A 20,000-nucleotide genomic window follows, 5' to 3' on the forward strand; every position below is an offset into this window, starting at 1 on the left:
GTTGACAAATCTAGACACACACACACAGGTTAGGACTGGAACATCTGATGTGAAAGAGAACGCAGAGTCCCGGTAAGATTCGTAGAAGTTTCCGTTAACAGTACCTTCTTGACTTTTTTTTGTTTTGGTCAGTGAATATGAAGAGGGTTGTGCAGAGGGTCCCTGGTTGGAACCCAGGTCGGGACAATGAACCGGCCTGTTACACTTCCAACCGTGTATATATATATACACAGTACAGTAGGTTTAATGTAGAACACGTACCCAGGCTTGCTGTACAGGTCATAGAAGATCTCTGTCAGCAGATTCCAGTTGATGCCTCCGTTCAGGCTGAACTCCAGCAGCACGCCCTGGTTACGGTTGCTAGGCGGGATCATGCAGCCGTACATGAAGTAGAATTGGATGAACTCTGCGTTGGTCAGGTTCAGATCCACTGTCACCAGCTGACGACTACAACTCTGGAGGGAGAGAGGGAGGGGGAGAGAGAGAGAAGAGAGAGAGAGAGAGAGAGAGAGAGAGAGAGAGAGAGAGAGAGAGAGAGAGAGAGAGAGAGAGAGAGAGAGAGAGAGAGAGAGAGAGAGAGAGAGAGAGAGAGAGAGAGAGAGAGAGAGAGAGAGAGAGAGAGAGAGAGAGAGAGAGAGAGAGAGAGAGAGCGAGAGAGAGAGAGAGAGAGAGCGAGAGAGACAGAAAGAGAGAGAGAGAGAGAAAGTGAGAAAGAGAGACAGAAAGAGAGAGAGAGACAGAAAGAGAGAGAGAGACAGAAAGAGAGAGAGAGAGATCAAAGAAGTGAGAACGAAAGAAAGACAGGTTAGATGAAGAGATATGAACAGACCAGGTTTTGGGCCCAATTTAAATTCTGGTGATAGACTGATAGCTAAATTGATAGACAGACAGACAGACAGACAGACAGTTACCCCACTGAAGTGCAGTGCAGCACCAGATGCCACGGCCCCACACACAGTACTGAGTTTTGCCCCAGTCACCAGGTGCCAGTGGCTAAGAGAGGGGGCTCGGCTGAAGCTGTCCTTTAGCTGGGAGGGCAGAGGGGCCACAGGCTCATCACAGTACTCCCCTCCCCACTCTGGATCACACCTACAAGGGGAGAGGGGAGAGGGGGGGAGATATTATCCCAAATTCACATTATAATGATTCAAATAGCTGAGGCGATAGTAAGGTCCAGAATATAACTTACTTTTTAAAAATTCCAGTGCTAGATAAAAAATTATGATGTGTGGACTGTGTGCACTGAGGTCGGAAGTCTGAGATTTCCGAGTTCCCAGTTGTCTTGAATGCACTGAGGTCGGAAGTCTGAGATTTCCGAGTCCCAGTCTTCCACCTGATGGCTAAACTCAAGTTAAAATGCAAGGCTACACTTGGCTAATCATTCATTGCAGCTGCAGCATTCAACTCTGGTAGGAACTAGGAATCCTCCAATCAGGATTTCGGGGGAAAAACCCTCAACTTTGGGAATGTTTCTGGAATTTTGCAACCCTACTGGTGGGTACGTTCACTCACACACAGGAGCTCTGCTGGCAGCGTCCGTGTCCGGAGCACATGTCAGGGCAGCCGTCTCCGATGTAGAGGTTGTCCAGAGCCCAGGTCTGTTGTTTGTCAAAGGGAGCCTGTTGGAACCAACGGAACCGAGTGGCTGGAGACCTGCAGACACACCAGATCAAAATCAAATCAAATCAAATCAAAGTCAAAATCGAATTGAATCAAATCAAATCAAATCAAATTGATTTATATAACCCTTCGTACATCAGCTGATATCTCAAAGTGCTGTACAGAAACCCAGCCTAAAACCCCAAACAGCAAGCAATGCAGGTGTAGAAGCACGAGAGAGAGCACCAGAGAGAGTGTGTGAATGTTTACATGCATTCTAGTGTCTGTGTCTTCCAGTTGCCCTATTGGCAGATTGGCAGTCCATCAACATGTAACTGACCTGCTATAGGTGGAGATTGGCAGTCCAACAACATGTAACTGACCTGCTATAGGAGGGGATTGGCAGTCCAACAACATGTAACTGACCTGCTATAGGAGGGGATTGGCAGTCCATCAACATGTAACTGACCTGCTATAGGAGGGGATTGGCAGTCCATCAACATGTAACTGACCTGCTATAGGTGGGGATTGTCAGTCCATCAACATGTAACTGACCTGCTATAGGTGGGGATTGTCAGTCCATCAACATGTATCTGACCTGCTATAGGAGGGGATTGGCAGTCCATCAACATGTAACTGACCTGCTATAGGTGGGGATTGTCAGTCCATCAACATGTATCTGACCTGCTATAGGTGGAGATTGGCAGTCCAACAACATGTAACTGACCTGCTATAGGAGGGGATTGGCAGTCCAACAACATGTAACTGACCTGCTATAGGAGGGGATTGGCAGTCCATCAACATGTAACTGACCTGCTATAGGAGGGGATTGTCAGTCCATCAACATGTAACTGACCTGCTATAGGTGGGGATTGTCAGTCCATCAACATGTATCTGACCTGCTATAGGTGAAGATTGGCAGTCCAACAACATGTAACTGACCTGCTATAGGAGGGGATTGGCAGTCCAACAACATGTAACTGACCTGCTATAGGAGGGGATTGGCAGTCCATCAACATGTAACTGACCTGCTATAGGAGGGGATTGGCAGTCCATCAACATGTAACTGACCTGCTATAGGTGGCGATTGTCAGTCCATCAACATGTAACTGACCTGCTATAGGTGTGGATTGTCAGTCCATCAACATGTAACTGACCTGCTATAGGAGGGGATTGGCAGTCCAACGACATGTAACTGACCTGCTATAGGAGGGGATTGGCAGTCCATCAACATGTAACTGACCTGCTATAGGAGGGGATTGGCAGTCCAACAACATGTAACTGACCTGCTATAGGTGGGGATTGTCAGTCCATCAACATGTAACTGACCTGCTATAGGTGGGGATTGGCAGTCCAACGACATGTAACTGACCTGGCATAGGTGGGGATTGGCAGAGTGACTCGGCCCCACTTGTTGTAGGTGTCTGCTACCAGCAGTCTCTGTAAGGTGTAGGAGGAGCAGTCTGGGCTGGTGGGGAGACAGTCTCTCACCAGAGGCTGCCAGCTCAGACCCAGGTCCAGAGAATACTCTAGTTCAATGGCTGTGATGGACAAGAGAAGACCAAGAAAGACACACAGAGAGACACAAGACATCAGTATTTATTGTAAAGTCATGTTTACCTAGCGTAGCCCGGGTATTCAATACTACACGAGCAAATCAATCATAGTCAATGAAAGGTATCATTTCATTACTCCTTATAACCTTTTCTTCTTGTGTGAACCTATCGCATAATTACCACTCTACCAACCAACACTGACAACCTCTTATGTCCATTCCTTCTCCCCAGTGGCTCTCTCACCGTAGCAGGAGTTGGTGACCGAGCAGGAAGCTGAGAAGTCAAACTGTATGTACGCATCCTGTCCCAGGCTGATGTCTGTGGTGACAGCGTAGCGCGTGTTGGACTTCTCTATGAAGGCGAAGGCCGCCCCGTCAGAACCACACACGGGCATACGGGTTCCCCCGGGGTGGAGCAGCCAGGAACGACCGTCCATAGAGGAGAAGTCGTCCTCCAGAGGTCCCCAGCCACTGGCACTGCCACCCACCACCAGCTGGTAGAGGAAAGAGAGACGTAGGTTCCTGTCATACAGGCAGGATGCTGTATACTGATTGGCCGATATATACATACACTGACTATACAAAACGTTCTTTCCATGATATAGACTGACCAGGTGAATCCAGGTGAAAGCTATGATCCCATATTGATGTTATATCCACTTCAATCAGTGTCGATGAAGGGGAGGAGGCAGGTTAGCAAATTATTTTTAAGCCTTTAAACAATTGAGACGTGTATTGCGTATGTCAAAATCTAAATAAAATTGTATCGGTCACATAGACATATTTAGCAGATGTTATTGCGGATGTAGTGAAATGCCTGTGTTCCTAGCTTCCATCTAACAATTCACAACAATACACACAAATCTAAAAGTAAAAGAATGGAATTAAGAAAAATATACATATTAGATTGAGCAAATATCGGAGTGGCATTGATGGAAATACCGTAGCCTAGAATACAGTATATACATATGAGATGAGTAAAGCAGTATGTAAACATTATTAAAGTGACTAGTGTTCCATTATTAAAGTGGCCAGTGATGTCTATGTAAATATGGCAGTAGTCTCTAAGGTGCAGGGTTGCGTAACCGGGTGGAAGCTGGCTAGTGATGGCTATTTAACAGTCTGATGGCCTTGAGATACTCAAGCTCTGATTCACCTGTATTGACCTCGCCTTCTGGATGATAGCGGGGTGAACAGGCCGTGGCTCCAGTGGTTGATGGCCTTGATGTTATTTTTGGCCTTCCTGTGACATTGGGTGCTGTAGGTGTCCTGGAGGGCAGGTAGTTTGTCCCCGGTGATGCGTTGGGCAGATCGCACCACCCTCTGGAATTTGTGAGGGTTTTAGCGGCCAAGCCTAGTTTCTTCAGCCTCCTGAGGTTGAAGAGGCGCTGTTGGCCTTCTTTACCACACTGTCTGTGTGGGTGGACCATTTCAGATCGTCAGTGATGTGTTCGCTGAGGAACTTGAAGCTTTCCACCTTCTCCACTACTGTCCCGTAGATGTGGATAGGGTGCTGCTCTCTCTGCTGTTTCCTGAAGTCCATGATCATCTCCTTTGTTTTGTTGACGTTGAGTGAGAGGTTATTTTCCTGGCACCACTCTCCCAGGGCCCTCATCTCCTCCCTGTAGGCTGTCTCGTCATTGTTGGTAATCAGGCCTACTACTGTTGTGTCGTCTGATTGAGTTGGAGGCGTTCGTGGCCACGCAGTCATGGGTGAACAGGGAGTACAGGAGGGGGCTCAGCATGCACCCGTGTGGGGCCCCAGTGTTGAGGATCAGCGAAGTGGAGGTATTGTTTTCTACCTTCACCACCTGGGGGCGGCCCGTCAGGAAGTCCAGGACCCAGTTGCAAAAGGGGGGTACTCAGACCCAGCGCCCCGAGATGATGAGCTTGGAGGGCACTATATTCTATAAAGGTTAAATAAAAATACATATGGTCTTATAGAGGGCATAACTGGACTGTTTGTATTCAACCGTATTCCCAGTCACCTTGCCATGGTTAAATGTGATGGTTCGCGCTTTCAGTTTTTCACGAATGCTGCCATCTATCCACGGTTTCTGGTTTGGGTAGGTTTTAAATCTCACAGTGGGTACATCATCCCCAATGCACTTCCTGATGAACTCAGTCACCGTATCCGTGTATTTGTCAATGTTATTCTCAGAGGCTACCCGGAACAAATACCAGTCCGCTTGATCAACACAATCTTGAAGCGTGGATTCCGATTGGTCAGACCAGCGTTGAGTAGACCTTAGCACGGGTACTTCCTGTTTTAGTTTCTGCCTATCGGAAGGGATGAGCAAAATGGAGTCATTATCAGATTAGCCAAAGGGAGGGCGGGGGAAGGCCTTTTCTAAAAGTTTAGTAGCAGTGGTCCAATGTTTTTCCAGCGCGAGTACTGCAAGTCAATGTGTTGGTAGAACTTCGATAGCATTTTCCTCAAATTTGCTTTGTTAAAATCACCAGCTACAATAAATGCGTCCTCGGGATATGTGATTTCCAGTTTGCATAAAGTCCAGTTTAGTTCTTTGAGGGCTGTCGTGGTATCGGCTTGAGGTGGGATATACATGGCTATGAATATAACCGAAGAGAATTATCTTGGGAGGTAATACAGTCGGCATTTGATTGTGAGGTATTCTAAGTCGGGTGAACAAATGGACTTGAGTTTCTGTTTGTTATCACAATCACACCATGAGTAGTTAATCATGAAACCACCGCCCTTCTTCTTGCCGGATAGTTCTTTATTCCTGTCTGTGTGATGTACTGAGAACACAGCTGGCTGTATGGATGGGGACAGTACATCCAGAGAGTTCTTTATTCCTGTCTGTGTGATGTATTCCTGTCTGTGTGATGTACTGAGAACCCAGCTGGCTGTATGGATGGGGACCGTACATCCAGAGAGTTCTTTATTCCTGTCTGCCCGATGTACTGAGAACCCAGCTGGCTGTATGGATGGGGACTGTACATCCAGAGAGTTCTTTATTCCTGTCTGCCCGATGTACTGAGAACCCAGCTGGCTGTATGGACAGGGACAGTATATCCAGAGAGTTCTTTATTCCTGTCTGTGTGATGTACTGAGAACCCAGCTGCCTGTATGGACAGGGACAGTATATCCAGAGAGAGCCAATGTTTCATTGAAACAGAGCATGTTACGATTCCTGATGTCTCTCTGGAAGGAGATACTTGCCCTGAGTATCTAGACTGAACTTTAGCGAGTAATATACTTGGAATTGGTGGATGGTGTGCATGTTTTCTGAGTCGGACTAGAAGTCCCCTCCAAATACCTCTTCTCCTACAGCGGTGTCTTGGAGCAGCCTCTGGAAAAAGTTCAATTACCCTGGGGGATACGAACAAAGGATCCAATTCGGGAAAGTTGTATTCCTGGTCATAATGAGTTACCGCCGCTCTGTTATCCAAAAAGTTATTTCCTTCTGGATGTAATAACACAAAAATAATTCTGGGCTGATAATGTAAGAAATAACATCCCACAAAACAAAATACTACAAAGTTGCTTAGGAACTGGATGCTGAGCTGCCATATCTGTTGGCGCCATCTTATGTGTGCCATTCAGAGGGTGAATGGGCAAGACAAAACATTGAAGTGCCTTTGCAACTCAATATGAGGAATGTAGTGTAGACTGAGTATACCAACCTAAGGTACTACCTTAGTCAGATAACGATAGATGGCAGGATGGATGAGGAGATTGATGAACGGACAAACATGTTTACATTTACATTCAGCAAACGCTCTTATCCAGAGCGACTTGAAGGAGCAATTTGGTTTTTTTCTTCCCCCTCCTCCCCAAGTCGGATCAGGGATTCAAACCAGACACCTTTCGGTTACTGACTCAAAGCTCTTTAACACTAGGCTATCTGCCGATGTAGGGAAGGTGTCTCACCTGATCAATGACCCATGGACTGTAGAAGTGTCCGTTCTCAGAGGGCTGCCACCAGCGGAGACGTGTGGAGGAGGTACGGGCACGCAGAGGGATCTCCAGGGCCACCAGGCGAGCCTGGTTACTGCTGTTGGAGAAGAAGATGATGGATGAAGATGATGATGATGGTGATGATGATGATGAAGATGATGATGCCGATGATGGATGATGATGATGATGATGATGGATGATGATGATGACGATGATGATGCCGATGGATGATGAAGATGATAATGATGATGATGATGATGATGATGATGATGATGATGTTGATGATGATGTTGATGATGATGATGATGATGATGATGATGATGATGATGATGATGATGATGATGATGATGATGATGAGGGTGAAGATGCCGATGATGATGATGATGATGATATAAGATAACATAAGATAGCATTTTATTTTTCACAGTAAAAATGCCTTTGCGTTGAAAAACTAAAAAGGACGTCCACAGGCAAAAACATATGGAGGTCCAAGGGGAACAAGAGAATCCGCTAACCTGTTTGAGAAGAGGAAGTCCTGCAGCAGGCCCCAGGTCAGACCTCCGTCTACAGAGAACTGGAGCAGGACAGGCTGGGAACGGGGGTCTGGGGACGCCTTCCCACAGCCCAGACGCAGAAAGAACTGAACAAACCTATAGGAAAAATATTGTATTTTTTTTATAATGCACATCAATAAATATATTTATACTGTATATATATATATATATATATATATATATGAATGTGTGTGTATGTGTGTGTGTGTGCATGTGTGTGTGTGCGTGTGTGTGTGTGCGTGTGTGTGTGTGTGTGTGTGTGTGTGTGTGTGTGTGTGTGTGTGTGTGTGTGTGTGTGTGTGTGAATGTACGAGTGCATCTGTTTCCAGATTGGTACAATTTGATTACACACACATTTTACTATCAATGTGAGGACCATGCCACTGAGGACCAGGCTTTCCAATAGGACTAGATATAAACGAATACCACACCTTACCATTAGACGGTCTCAGTAGCACATCTATCTGTTAAACCCCCCCCCCCCCCCCCCCCCACACACACACAGTACCTGGCATTGGATAGGTCCATGTCGTTAGTGACCAGCATACGCAGGCCATCCTCGCTGAAGAACAGGTGGTTCCCACTGGACATGATGCCACATTTCCTGCTTGGCTTCCCTCCACTCAGAAGCCTGAACCGCTCTGCATCCATCGCCCCTCCTAAACATCCACACACACACACACACACACACACACACACACACACACACACACACACACACACACACACACACACACACACACACACACACACACACACAAGCTAGAACTAGCACACTAGATAATGTAATAAAGCTAGGACTAGCACACTAGATAATGTAATAAAGCTAGGACTAGCACACTAGATAATGTAATAACGCTAGGACTAGCACACTAGATAATGTAATAAAGCTAGGACTAGCACACTAGATAATGTAATAACGCCAGGACTAGCACACTAGATAATGTAATAACGCTAGGGCTATAGTACCACACTAGATAATGTAATAACGCTAGGACTAGCACACTAGATAATGTAATAACGCTAGGACTATAGTACCACACTAGATAATGTAATAACGCTAGGACTATAGTACCACACTAGATAATGTAATAACGCTAGGACTATAGTACCACACTAGATAATGTAATAACGCTAGGACTAGCACACTAGATAATGTAATAACGCTAGGACTATAGTACCACACTAGATAATGTAATAACGCTAGGACTATAGTACCACACTAGATAATGTAATAACGCTAGGACTAGCACACTAGATAATGTAATAACGCTAGGACTATAGTACCACACTAGATAATGTAATAACGCTAGGACTATAGTACCACACCAGATAATGTAATAAAGCTAGGACTATAGTACCACACTAGATAATGTAATAAAGCTAGGACTATAGTACCACACTAGATAATGTAATAAAGCTAGGACTAGCACACTGACATTTTATGCACTGAAAACACTACTAACACGATATATAATGACAGACAAATGACAGATAAATCCATCAGATTGAATAGACGTTCAGGTGATGATGAAAAATAGACTAGTAAAACACAGATACACAACAAACTAGAAATACAATGTGTGTTCATCACAACAGCCATCTGCTCTCAACAGCCATCTGCTCTCAACAGCCATCTGCTCACAACAGTCAGCTGCAGTCTGCTAGAGTCCATGACCAAGTGCAGCTCTGCGAGTATTGAAAGCAACCTCTCAATACTCGAACACTGTGTATGGACAGCACAAATACAGTCTACTACCCTCACACACACACACACACACACTCATATACACACACACTCATATACACACACACACACACTCATATACACACACACTCATATACACACACACACACACACACACACACACACACACACACACACACACACACACACACACTCATATACACACACACACACACACACACTCATATACACACACACACACTCATATACACACACACACACACACGCACACACACACAGACACACACACACACACGCACACACACACACACACACACACACACACACACACACACACACACACACACAGACACACACATACACACACACGCACACACACACACACACACACACACACACAGGCACATACTCTGGCACATACTCCCTCTGTGTTTGTGTGGGCATCTGCGTTTTCTTGAACCTTTGAGGGAGTGGATGTTCAACCAATAGATACAAAGCGATTAGTTAAGGTTAAAGGTTAAGGTTATAGGCTCAGGATTAGGGACAAGATTAGGGGGGTGTGGGGGTTAGGGTTTACCATAACCCGCCATCCGAAACCATACAAAATCTACCCGCAATATCTTCACCACTGCCTACCTTCAAAGTCTTCCTTGAGAAAATCAGGGTTGAGTGTGTCAGGTTGGGAGCAGTCTGCGCCAGAGTAGCCTGGGTCACAGACACAGTGTGTCCCCTTCACACACGTCCCGTGTCCATTACACATGTCCTGGCACTGGGGGCCAATGTACACACTGTCCAGGGCCCAGGTAGGAGGGGAGGAACTGCTGGAGAAGAAGCCCTGGTACCAACGGAACCGGATGGAGCTGGCGTGGGCGGAGGTGAGAGAAAGATTGTAGCAATGAATCAATGAATCACTGAATCAATTAATCACTGAATCAATGATTCACTGAATCAATTAATAAATGAATCAATGATTCACTGAATCAATGATTCACTGAATCAATGATTCACTGAATCAATCAATGAATCAATGAATCAATGAATCAATGAATCAATGAATCAATGAATCACTGAATCAATGAATCAATGAATCAATGAATCAATCAATCAATCAATCAAATGTATTACAGTTTTTGCCGATTGTTTACACACTGAAAGTGAATGTTTAGACAAAAACATCAAAACCGTAACTTTTTTAACAAAGGTACAAAAGTACAAAAACACTCTCTGCTTTGTTTGTTTGTTTGTTTGTTTGTTTGTAATTCTGTCACACGCTTTGCAAAACACTACACACTGTTCACTACACATTAGACACTTCGTTCAAGAATGAAATCTCATCTTTTCAAAATGAAAAACATACCTGAAATTGGCAACACCCCATTGTAGTCCTGTGTTTTGAGTTACACCATATTCACAGTACAGTGTGTTTAAAGTGTTTATGTTCTGTTCACAGAGAGTCCTGGACTTTGATGCAGCTGCACAGCCTCATGAGTTCATTTTCATTGATGAAGCTGGACTCAATCAAATCAGACGTCGGGGCCGAACTGTTCTAGGACAAAGAGCTGTTGTGAATGTCCCTGGGTAGCGCTGGGGGGGAATGTTATAGGACAAAGTGTCGTTGTGAATGTCCCTGGGCAGCGTGGGGGAATGTTATAGGACAAAGTGTCGTTGTGAATGTCCCTGGGCAGCGTGGGGGAATGTTATAGGACAAAGTGTCGTTGTGAATGTCCCTGGGCAGCGTGGGGGAATGTTATAGGACAAAGTGTTGTTGTGAATGTCCCTGGGCAGCGTGGGGGAATGTTATAGGACAAAGAGCTGTTGTGAATGTCCCTGGGTAGCGCTGGGGGGGAATGTTATAGGACAAAGTGTCGTTGTGAATGTCCCTGGGCAGCGTGGGGGAATGTTATAGGACAAAGTGTCGTTGTGAATGTCCCTGGGCAGCGTGGGGGAATGTTATAGGACAAAGTGTCGTTGTGAATGTCCCTGGGCAGCGTGGGGGAATGTTATAGGACAAAGTGTTGTTGTGAATGTCCCTGGGCAGCGTGGGGGAATGTTATAGGACAGAGAGCCGTTGTGAATGTCCCTGGGCAGCGTGGGGGAATGTTATAGGACAAAGTGTCGTTGTGAATGTCCCTGGGCAGCGTGGGGGAATGTTATAGGACAGAGAGCCGTTGTGAATGTCCCTGGGCAGTGTGGGGGGAAATATCCCCTTGTGGGCCGCCATTAGTCTGCAAGGAGTTCTCCATCACCATGGCAACCTCGGTCCCTACAATACTGCACACATAATCATATTTCTGGATGCACTACATAATGCAGTTGTACAGGACGGACCAGAGCAGCCCAGGTTTGTTGTCATCTGGGATAATGTTAGTTTCCACCGGGCTGCTCTGGTCAGGGACTGGTTCACCAACCGCAATACCTTCTCAGTTGTATACTTGCTCCCTTATACTCCCTATACTCCCCATTTCTCAATCTGATTGAGGAATAATGGTGTTGGAAAGTGTATGCCCGCCAACTACATGCCCCCCTGCCACTTCTGCAAGTAATGGAAGAGGAGACATTGAGGTGGGGGTCAGTCCAGGGTTGGATAGGCAAGGCGATATCTTCCCCGTTGCCTAGCCAGGGATGACCCCATTGCCTAGCCAGGGATGACCCCGTTGCCTAGCCAGGGATGACCCCGTTGCCTAGCCAGGGATGACCCCGTTGCCTAGCCAGAGATGACCCCGTTGCCTAGCCAGGGATGACCCCGTTGCCTAGCCAGGGATGACCCGGGTTGCCTAGCCAGGGATGACCCCGTTGCCTAGCCAGGGATGACCCCGTTGCCTAGCCAGGGATGACCCCGTTGCCTAGCCAGGGATGACCCCGTTGCCTAGCCAGGGATGACTCCGTTGCCTAGCCAGGGATGACCCCGTTGCCTAGCCAGGGATGACCCCGTTGCCTAGCCAGGGATGACCCGGGTTGCCTAGCCAGGGAAGACCCCGTTGCCTAGCCAGGGAGGACCCCGTTGCCTAGCCAGGGATGACCCCGTTGCCTAGCCAGGGATGACTCCGTTGCCTAGCCAGGGATGACCCCGTTGCCTAGCCAGGGATGACCCCGTTGCCTAGCCAGGGATGACCCGGGTTGCCTAGCCAGGGAAGACCCCGTTGCCTAGCCAGGGAGGACCCCGTTGCCTAGCCAGGGAGGACCCCGTTGCCTAGCCAGGGAAGACCCCGTTGCCTAGCCAGGGAAGACCCCGTTGCCTAGCCAGGGAGGACCCCGTTGCCTAGCCAGGGAGGACCCCGTTGCCTAGCCAGGGAGGTGATGTGGCCAAACACTAACAGAAGACGGGATCCATAAACCATACACCCCATCCTTTACAATACTAATTATTTTGTTTAACACAGCACTGTAATTTTACAGTAAACATTTTTGTTTCCGTGAGTTTACAGTAACATATTGTATTGATTACTGCACTGTAATTTTACAGTAATTATTTTTGTTTCTGTGAGTTTACAGTAACATATTGTATTGATTACTGTACTGTAATTTTACAGTAATTATTTTTGTTTCTGTGAGTTTACTGTAACATATTGTATTGATTACTGTACTGTAATTCTACTTTTCTTTGTGTTTTTTTGTTGTTGTAAAAACCTGCAATGGGGGAAAAACATAAGCTGTATATAATATTTTGCCTAACGCCTTTCTATGTTTGTGTTAAATTGAAATGTGAGTAGATGTACTGGAACATTCTGGAACAGAAGCCTGTATGAAAACATGGAAAAGGTATACAAAGTACTAAAAGACAGCAGTGTTTTGTATAAAAGTACATCAGTGTGTTACTGCTTTGAAAGAGTCATTCAAATGGTGCCTGTGTGTGTTATCATTTTGTAGCAAAAATGCCATTTTGAAAAAGGATTGTTAGGTCTTGATTGCAGAGTATTTAATTTTGACGTAGGAAGTGAGATGTTTATCTCCAAGGGTTGTGTCTTAGTTGGCTTGTGTGTAGAGTTTTTGACTCAATGAGCCAAATTCCGCAACAAGTGTGTAAGCAATCGCAAAAAAAAAACCTCTAATAAAGACATTTTTTTCCTTCCCATCAGCATTTGCACAACACTTTTCGAGAAACCCAGCCTAGACTCCAAAGAGAAAAGAAAAAGCAGAAGCACAGTTATCCAGAAACAAATCCCAGAAAGGATCCTCACCCGCAGAGTCTCAGCTTGCCAAAGTGGATGACCTCCCGCCTCCAGCCCTGGGTGGTTCCCGGGTAGTAGACACTGGCGGGGTGCAGCTCTGTGGAGCACAGGGAAGAGGGCTGGGGGCCTCCTGAACACAAGGGCACCAGGAGGTACCAGGTGGATCCAAAGTCCCTGGAGAATTCCAGTCGTACCGGGTTAGAGGCGGAGCTGTCGGCCGTGCAGCCCACGTTGATCTGAAATGGATCAGGTATACTTCTTATCATGTTGTATCATATAATTATTTAGAAGAAAAATAAACGCACACCTGTTTAGGCGAGGTGCTGGCTAGCGGAGTAGAAAACTAGAAAATCAAAGAGAGCCGCACACTCTAGGAGCTCAGATGCAGAAGTTTAATATCCAACATTTCGACAGCCAAGCTGTCTTCATCAGGGATCACCATTCATTAAAATGTCATACCAAGAACAGCATACAAACAACAAATGGATAGCATACGATCATAGATTCATTTTCAACTACACAAGCTTACAAACAATTACAATGGCAAAGTCACAATAATCACAAGAATAGCTTCAGATCAAAGTCTACGTTGAGGCAAGGGTCCCTTTTTTTATGCCATTTTAAATATTTGATTATTAACCAATGATATTAGGCCACTCTTGGCCATGATTACAGACACCTGTGTCTTTTGACACTATATAAACGAGTCATCCCGCAGTGTTTGTGATTATACCCTGATGAAGACAGCTTGGCTGTGGAAACGTTGGTCATTACATTTTTGCATCTGAGCTCCTAGAGAGGCTCTCTTTTATTATCATATATTTATTAGAATAATACATTTTGGCCATTCAGTCGTCTGAGGACACAACACAGGAAAACAATTATGATATTCATTTAAGAAAGCTTTATCCAAAACCAAACCAGATCTACCAGTTCTATACCCACTGCCTTGAGGGAGCATCAGCAAGAAACATTTTCAACAAACATAAAATAATTCTGGACCTCTGAAACAAGCTTACCATTTTTCTACATTTTCAAGTTCATATGATTATAATACGATTAATTATTTCTATAACATAATTATGATCATTAACCAGCCTACATCACAGAGGAGAGTAATTATACTGACTGATTATTAAAATGAATCAAGCATATAAATGAGTCATTATCATTTCAAAAACCCTTTGCTTTGCCCTCCACTTTTACAGTATATTAGGATTGTTTTCCCCATTGAGTTCCTCTTTCAGCATTCGTTATTCCTCTCCTCTTCTACCCCAGGCCTTCTCTCTCCTCTCAGTCTCTCTGTTATCTCTCTCTGTTATCTCTCTCTGTTCATACCCCACTCATTCCTCTCCTCTTCTACCCCAGGCCTTCTCTCTCCTCTCAGTCTCTCTGTTATCTCTCTCTGTTCATACCCCACTCATTCCTCTCCTCTTCTACCCCAGGCCTTCTCTCTCCTCTCAGTCTCTCTGTTATCTCTCTCTGTTCATACCCCACTCATTCCTCTCCTCTTCTACCCCAGGCTTTCTCTCTCCTCTCAGTCTCTCTGTTATCTCTCTCTGTTATCTCTCTCCGCTATCTCTCTCTGTTATCCCTCTCTGTTATCTCTCTCCATTATCTCTCTCAGTTATCTCTCGCTGTTATCTCTCCCTGTTATCTCTCCCTGTTATCTCTCTCTGTTATCTCTCTCTGTTCATACCCCACTCATTTCTCTCCTCTTTCCCCATTCCTTTCCTCTTTTCCTTCACTCCTTTCCTTGCCCACTTTGTTTTCCCAACCAGCCAGTCTGTTCTCTCTCTTCTGTTCATACCTCAAACTGAAAGATAGTGTTCTCGTAGGATGTGTGTGTGTGTGTGTGTGTTCATACCTCAAACTGGATGATGGTGTTCTCATTGACGTCGATGTCTCTGGTGGTTATTGAATGTTCTCCCAGCTCACTGGATAAAAACACCATGGCCGACTCATCCTTCTCCCTGTACACACAGAGACACAGTCGATGTCAACAATGCTTTGTCAGCAGGGGTTGGGCTCAAGTCCAACTCACTTCAGTCGATTCAGGAAGTATACTGACATTCCAAATCCAATTTGAATTGGATTTATTTATTTTCCGTTAACCTCTAAATGTCTAAGTCTTTAGGGGGAAGGGTTCTACTAAGCTAACATATGGATATTTTTTAAGATGGTCGTACCATGGAACATTTAGCTATTAGCATTTGGCTATTAGCATGTAGCTATTAGCATTTAGCTATTAGCATGTAGCTATTAGCATGTAGCTATTAGCATGTAGCTATTAGCATGTAGCTATTAGCATGTAGCTATTGGCATTTAGCTATTAGCATGTAGCTATTAGCATTTAGCTATTAGCATGTAGCTATTAGCATTTAGCTATTTTACATTCAATATTAGGATCCCTGTAGATATATATATATATATATCCATATATATATATATATATATATATACACACATTACATTTTTACAATCATTTGATAAAATATAGATTTAGGCTTTTATTACTATAGCACATAGAAACACATTGAATAACACATTCATAATGGCAAAACAAATAAATCATAAGGAATAGGGTTTTGAATTGTCTGTCCTATATCTAGGAGATATAAGAGAGATCAGGAAATGGTGTAGTTTTTTGGATACATATTTATAACCTCTTCTTTTTTGTCGGCACAAAACTACCTCTATGGTTCTATAATACATTTTAAAAAACGGTATTGGTTACGTTCAGACTCGTCCCATGACACTGGTGAGGGTCGTAGAGCAAAACGGAGAACACCGTTGTGTTCGTGAGAATCTCTCCTTTCTATAGAGGGGTCGGCGTTCGGCCTCTACAAACATTTTCGTAAGAAGTTTTTCAGGACAAACTGACAGACACCGCTGTAGTTTGGCTACCGTCCACCGCAGATGTGGAAGGCCGAACTTAGGAGGACGTGGAAGGCCGACATAGGAGGACGTGGAAGGCCGACATAGGAGGACGTGGAAGGTTCGACATAGGAGGATGTGGAAGGCCGACATAGGAGGATGTGGAAGGTTCGACATAGGAGGACGTGGAAGGCCGACATAGGAGGACGTGGAAGGCCGACATAGGAGGACGTGGAAGGCCGACATAGGAGGACGTGGAAGGCAGACATAGGAGGATGTGGAAGGTTCGACATAGGAGGATGTGGAAGGCAGACATAGGAGGATGTGGAAGGCAGACGTAGGAGGACGTGGAAGGTTCGACATAGGAGGATGTGGAAGGTTCGACATAGGAGGATGTGGAAGGCCGACATAGGAGGACGTGGAAGGCAGACATAGGAGGACGTGGAAGGATTGAGACGCAGCTCATGCAAAGATGATTTCTCTAGGTTTTAAACAGACAGATTTGGATGAGGATTTGTTTTATTTACGTGACTTAGATACACAGGTGCATCAATAGACTCTTAAGGAAACCATAAACTACGATGTTAGTTTACTTCCTGAATTGACTGATTTGAAGTGAACTATGACCCAACACACAGAGATAAGGTCTGGAGGTACAGTGGAAGGCCTTCACACTGTACAAGAGGCAGGTGGTACTACTCACAGGCCACTCTTCTGGTAAGGGCAGTAGAGTCCAGTGTTGCCTCCTGGGTAGAAGAGCCAGTTGTAGTTTTGGGGTCCGCCCTCGAAGTTGTCTGAGACTACAGGAGGGTTGTTGAGCGAGCTGCCATCGATGATCAGGTCATCAATCACCCACACCTCTTCTTTCTTACCTACAGGAGACATATATAACCAGTCAGACATACAGTGTGTCTCCACCATATCCCACTGGGCAAAAATGAATCAACGTTGTTTCCCATGACATTTTCAACCCAGAAATTCAACGTGAAAAACTGCCTGATTTGCAAAAAGTCATCAACAACTTTTAACCTAAATGACCAGTACTCCTTACTGTTATCTTGTGTATTGCTATTTTTCTATTTACAAATGTTCTTACTTTTTAACTCTGCATTGTTGGTTAAAGGCTTGTAAAAGTAAACATTTAACGGTAACGTCTACACCTGTTGTATTCGGCAGCATGTGACAAATAAAATGTTATTTTATTTTATTAGACAAGAATGACAACTCAACCAAATAGTAAATTGAACTGATGTCGGTGCCCCAGTGGGATGTGATGATTTTGAGAATGTGTGTTAAAGGGTCTACTGCACTACCAAGTATGTGTGTGTGTGTGCATCTTTGTGTATGTACTGTGTGTGTGTCTCTGTGTTTGTATGTGTCTATCTGTGTGTGTGTGTGTGTGTGTGTGTGTCGCTCTGTGTGTGAGTCCCTCTGTGTGTATCTCTGTGTGTGTGTGTGTGTGTCTTTCTGTGTATGTATGTGTCTGTGTGTGTGTGTGTGTGTGTGTGTCTCTGTGTTTGTATGTGTCTATCTGTGTGTGTCTCTGTGTGTGTGTGTGTCTCTGTGTGTGTGTCCCTCTGTGTGTATCTCTGTGTGTCTCTGTGTGTATCTGTGTGTGTGTGTATGTATGTGTCTCTCTGTGTGTGTCTCTGTGTGTTAGTCTGTGTGTGTCTCTGTGTGTGTCTCTGTGTGTGTGTGTGTGTGTCTTTCTGTGTATGTATCTGTCTCTGTGTGTTTGTGTGTGTGTGTGTGTGTGTGTGTGTGTCTCTGTGTGTATCTGTGTGTGTGTGTGTGTGTGTGTGTGTATGTATGTGTCTCTCTGTGTGTGTCTCTGTGTGTTAGTCTGTGTGTGTCTCTGTGTGTCTCTGTGTGTGTCTGTGTGTGTCTCTGTGTGTGTGTGTGTGTCTCTTTGTGTGTCTGTGTGTGTCTCTTTGTGTGTGTGTGTGTGTCTGTGTGTCTCTCTGTGTGTGTCTCTGTGTGTGTGTCTGTCTGTGTCTATGTGTGTGTCTCTGTGTGTGTCTGTGTGTGTCTCTTTGTGTGTGTCTGTCTGTGTCTATGTGTGTGTCTCTGTGTGTGTCTGTGTGTGTCTCTTTGTGTGTGTGTGTGTGTCCCTGTATACTCTACTCACCACTGTTGTAGGGCTGCCAGAGCCTGAAGCGGGTAGCGTTGGTCTGGGCCCTGGCAGGCAGAGGGAGGTGTAGGAACAGCGTGTCAGTCGAGGTGGGGAAGTAGAACTCATCTAACAGCAACCAGCTGATTCCTCCGTTCACTGAGTACTGCAGCAGCACTGAGTGAGACCGTTCTGGGATGCCTGGGGAACAGAACACACAGAGTCAACATGCTATACAACATGCTATACAACATGCTATACAACATGCTATACAACATGCTATACAACATGCTATACAACATGCTATACAACATGCTATACAACATGCTATACAACATGCTGTAGAACATGCTATACAACATGCTATACAACATGCTATACAACATGCTATACAACATGCTGTACAACAAATCAACAAAAACACAAAACAATTGGCCCAGCATCGTCCGGGTTCGGGAGGGTTTGGCCGGTAGGGATATCCTTGTCTCATCACTAGCGACTCCTGTGGCGGGCCGGGCGCAGTGCACACTAACCAGGTCGCCAGGTGCACAGTGTGGCTTCCGGGTTGGATGCGCGCTGTGTTAAGAAGCAGTGCGGTTGGGTTGTGTTTCGGAGGACGCGTGGCCTTTCAACCTTCGTCTCTCCCGAGCCCATACAGGAGTTGTAGCGATGAGACAAGATAGTAGCTACTAACAATTGGATACCAAGAAATTGGGGAGAAAAAGGGGTATAAAAAAAAAAAACACAAAACACACACTACTTCAAACACGCTGTATGATAACTGCAAGCGGACAGAGACAGAATGTGTGTGAAATCGAGTGACCTACCCTTAGTGATGAACTTGAAGGAGAACTGGATGTAAAGTGTGCTGGTACAGTCCAGGTCCCTAGACACCAACATACGTAGACCTTCCTACAAAATCCAGGAAAACAGAAAGAGAAATTAAGATGATTTATAATCAATGAGAAAGTACACTTACTGAGTCTTCTAGGGAAAATGCTGTGTATGTACTGTCAAAGCTCTTCTCTGTTCCGACACCCCATTGGTGAAACTAGCTTCTCCCCCTGAAGCTAGGAATGCAGAGTCCCTGCCCATCTTCCCCCTGAAGCTAGGACAACAGAGTCCCTGTCCATCTTCCCCCTGGAGCTAGGACAGCAGAGTCCCTGTCCATCTTCGACCTGAAGCTAGGACAGCAGAGTCCCTGTCCATCTTCCCCCTGAAGCAGCAGAGTCCCTGTCCATCTTCCCCCTGAAGCTAGGACATCAGAGTCCCTGTCCATCTTCCCCCTGAAGGCAGGACAACAGAGTCCCCTGTCCATCTTCCCCCTGAAGGTAGGACAACAGAGTCCCCTGTCCATCTTCCCCCTGAAGGCAGGACAGCAGAGTCCCCTGTCCATCTTCCCCCTGAAGGTAGGACAGCAGAGTCCCCTGTCCATCTTCCCCCTGAAGGTAGGACAGCAGTCCCCTGTCCATCTTCCCCCTGAAGGTAGGACAACAGAGTCCCCTG

At 45.5% G+C, this 20,000-nt stretch overlaps 1 protein-coding gene across 1 annotated transcript in view; it reads right to left on the bottom strand.

The window, feature by feature from the left end:
* LOC109884512 (reelin) overlaps positions 1 to 20,000 on the bottom strand; it is a 267,753-nt gene that overhangs the window by 5,770 nt on the left and 241,983 nt on the right. Inside the window, 14 exon segments of the mRNA XM_031801457.1 lie at positions 230 to 455; positions 912 to 1,089; positions 1,513 to 1,653; positions 2,972 to 3,140; positions 3,399 to 3,648; positions 7,050 to 7,173; positions 7,592 to 7,726; positions 8,139 to 8,289; positions 9,975 to 10,198; positions 13,517 to 13,743; positions 15,375 to 15,480; positions 17,088 to 17,256; positions 18,513 to 18,695; positions 19,322 to 19,406. Of these exon segments, the coding sequence (XP_031657317.1) occupies positions 230 to 455; positions 912 to 1,089; positions 1,513 to 1,653; positions 2,972 to 3,140; positions 3,399 to 3,648; positions 7,050 to 7,173; positions 7,592 to 7,726; positions 8,139 to 8,289; positions 9,975 to 10,198; positions 13,517 to 13,743; positions 15,375 to 15,480; positions 17,088 to 17,256; positions 18,513 to 18,695; positions 19,322 to 19,406 (2,368 nt within the window).

The sequence above is a fragment of the Oncorhynchus kisutch genome, linkage group LG22 (genome assembly GCF_002021735.2).
Source record: "Oncorhynchus kisutch isolate 150728-3 linkage group LG22, Okis_V2, whole genome shotgun sequence".
NCBI lineage: Eukaryota > Metazoa > Chordata > Actinopteri > Salmoniformes > Salmonidae > Oncorhynchus > Oncorhynchus kisutch.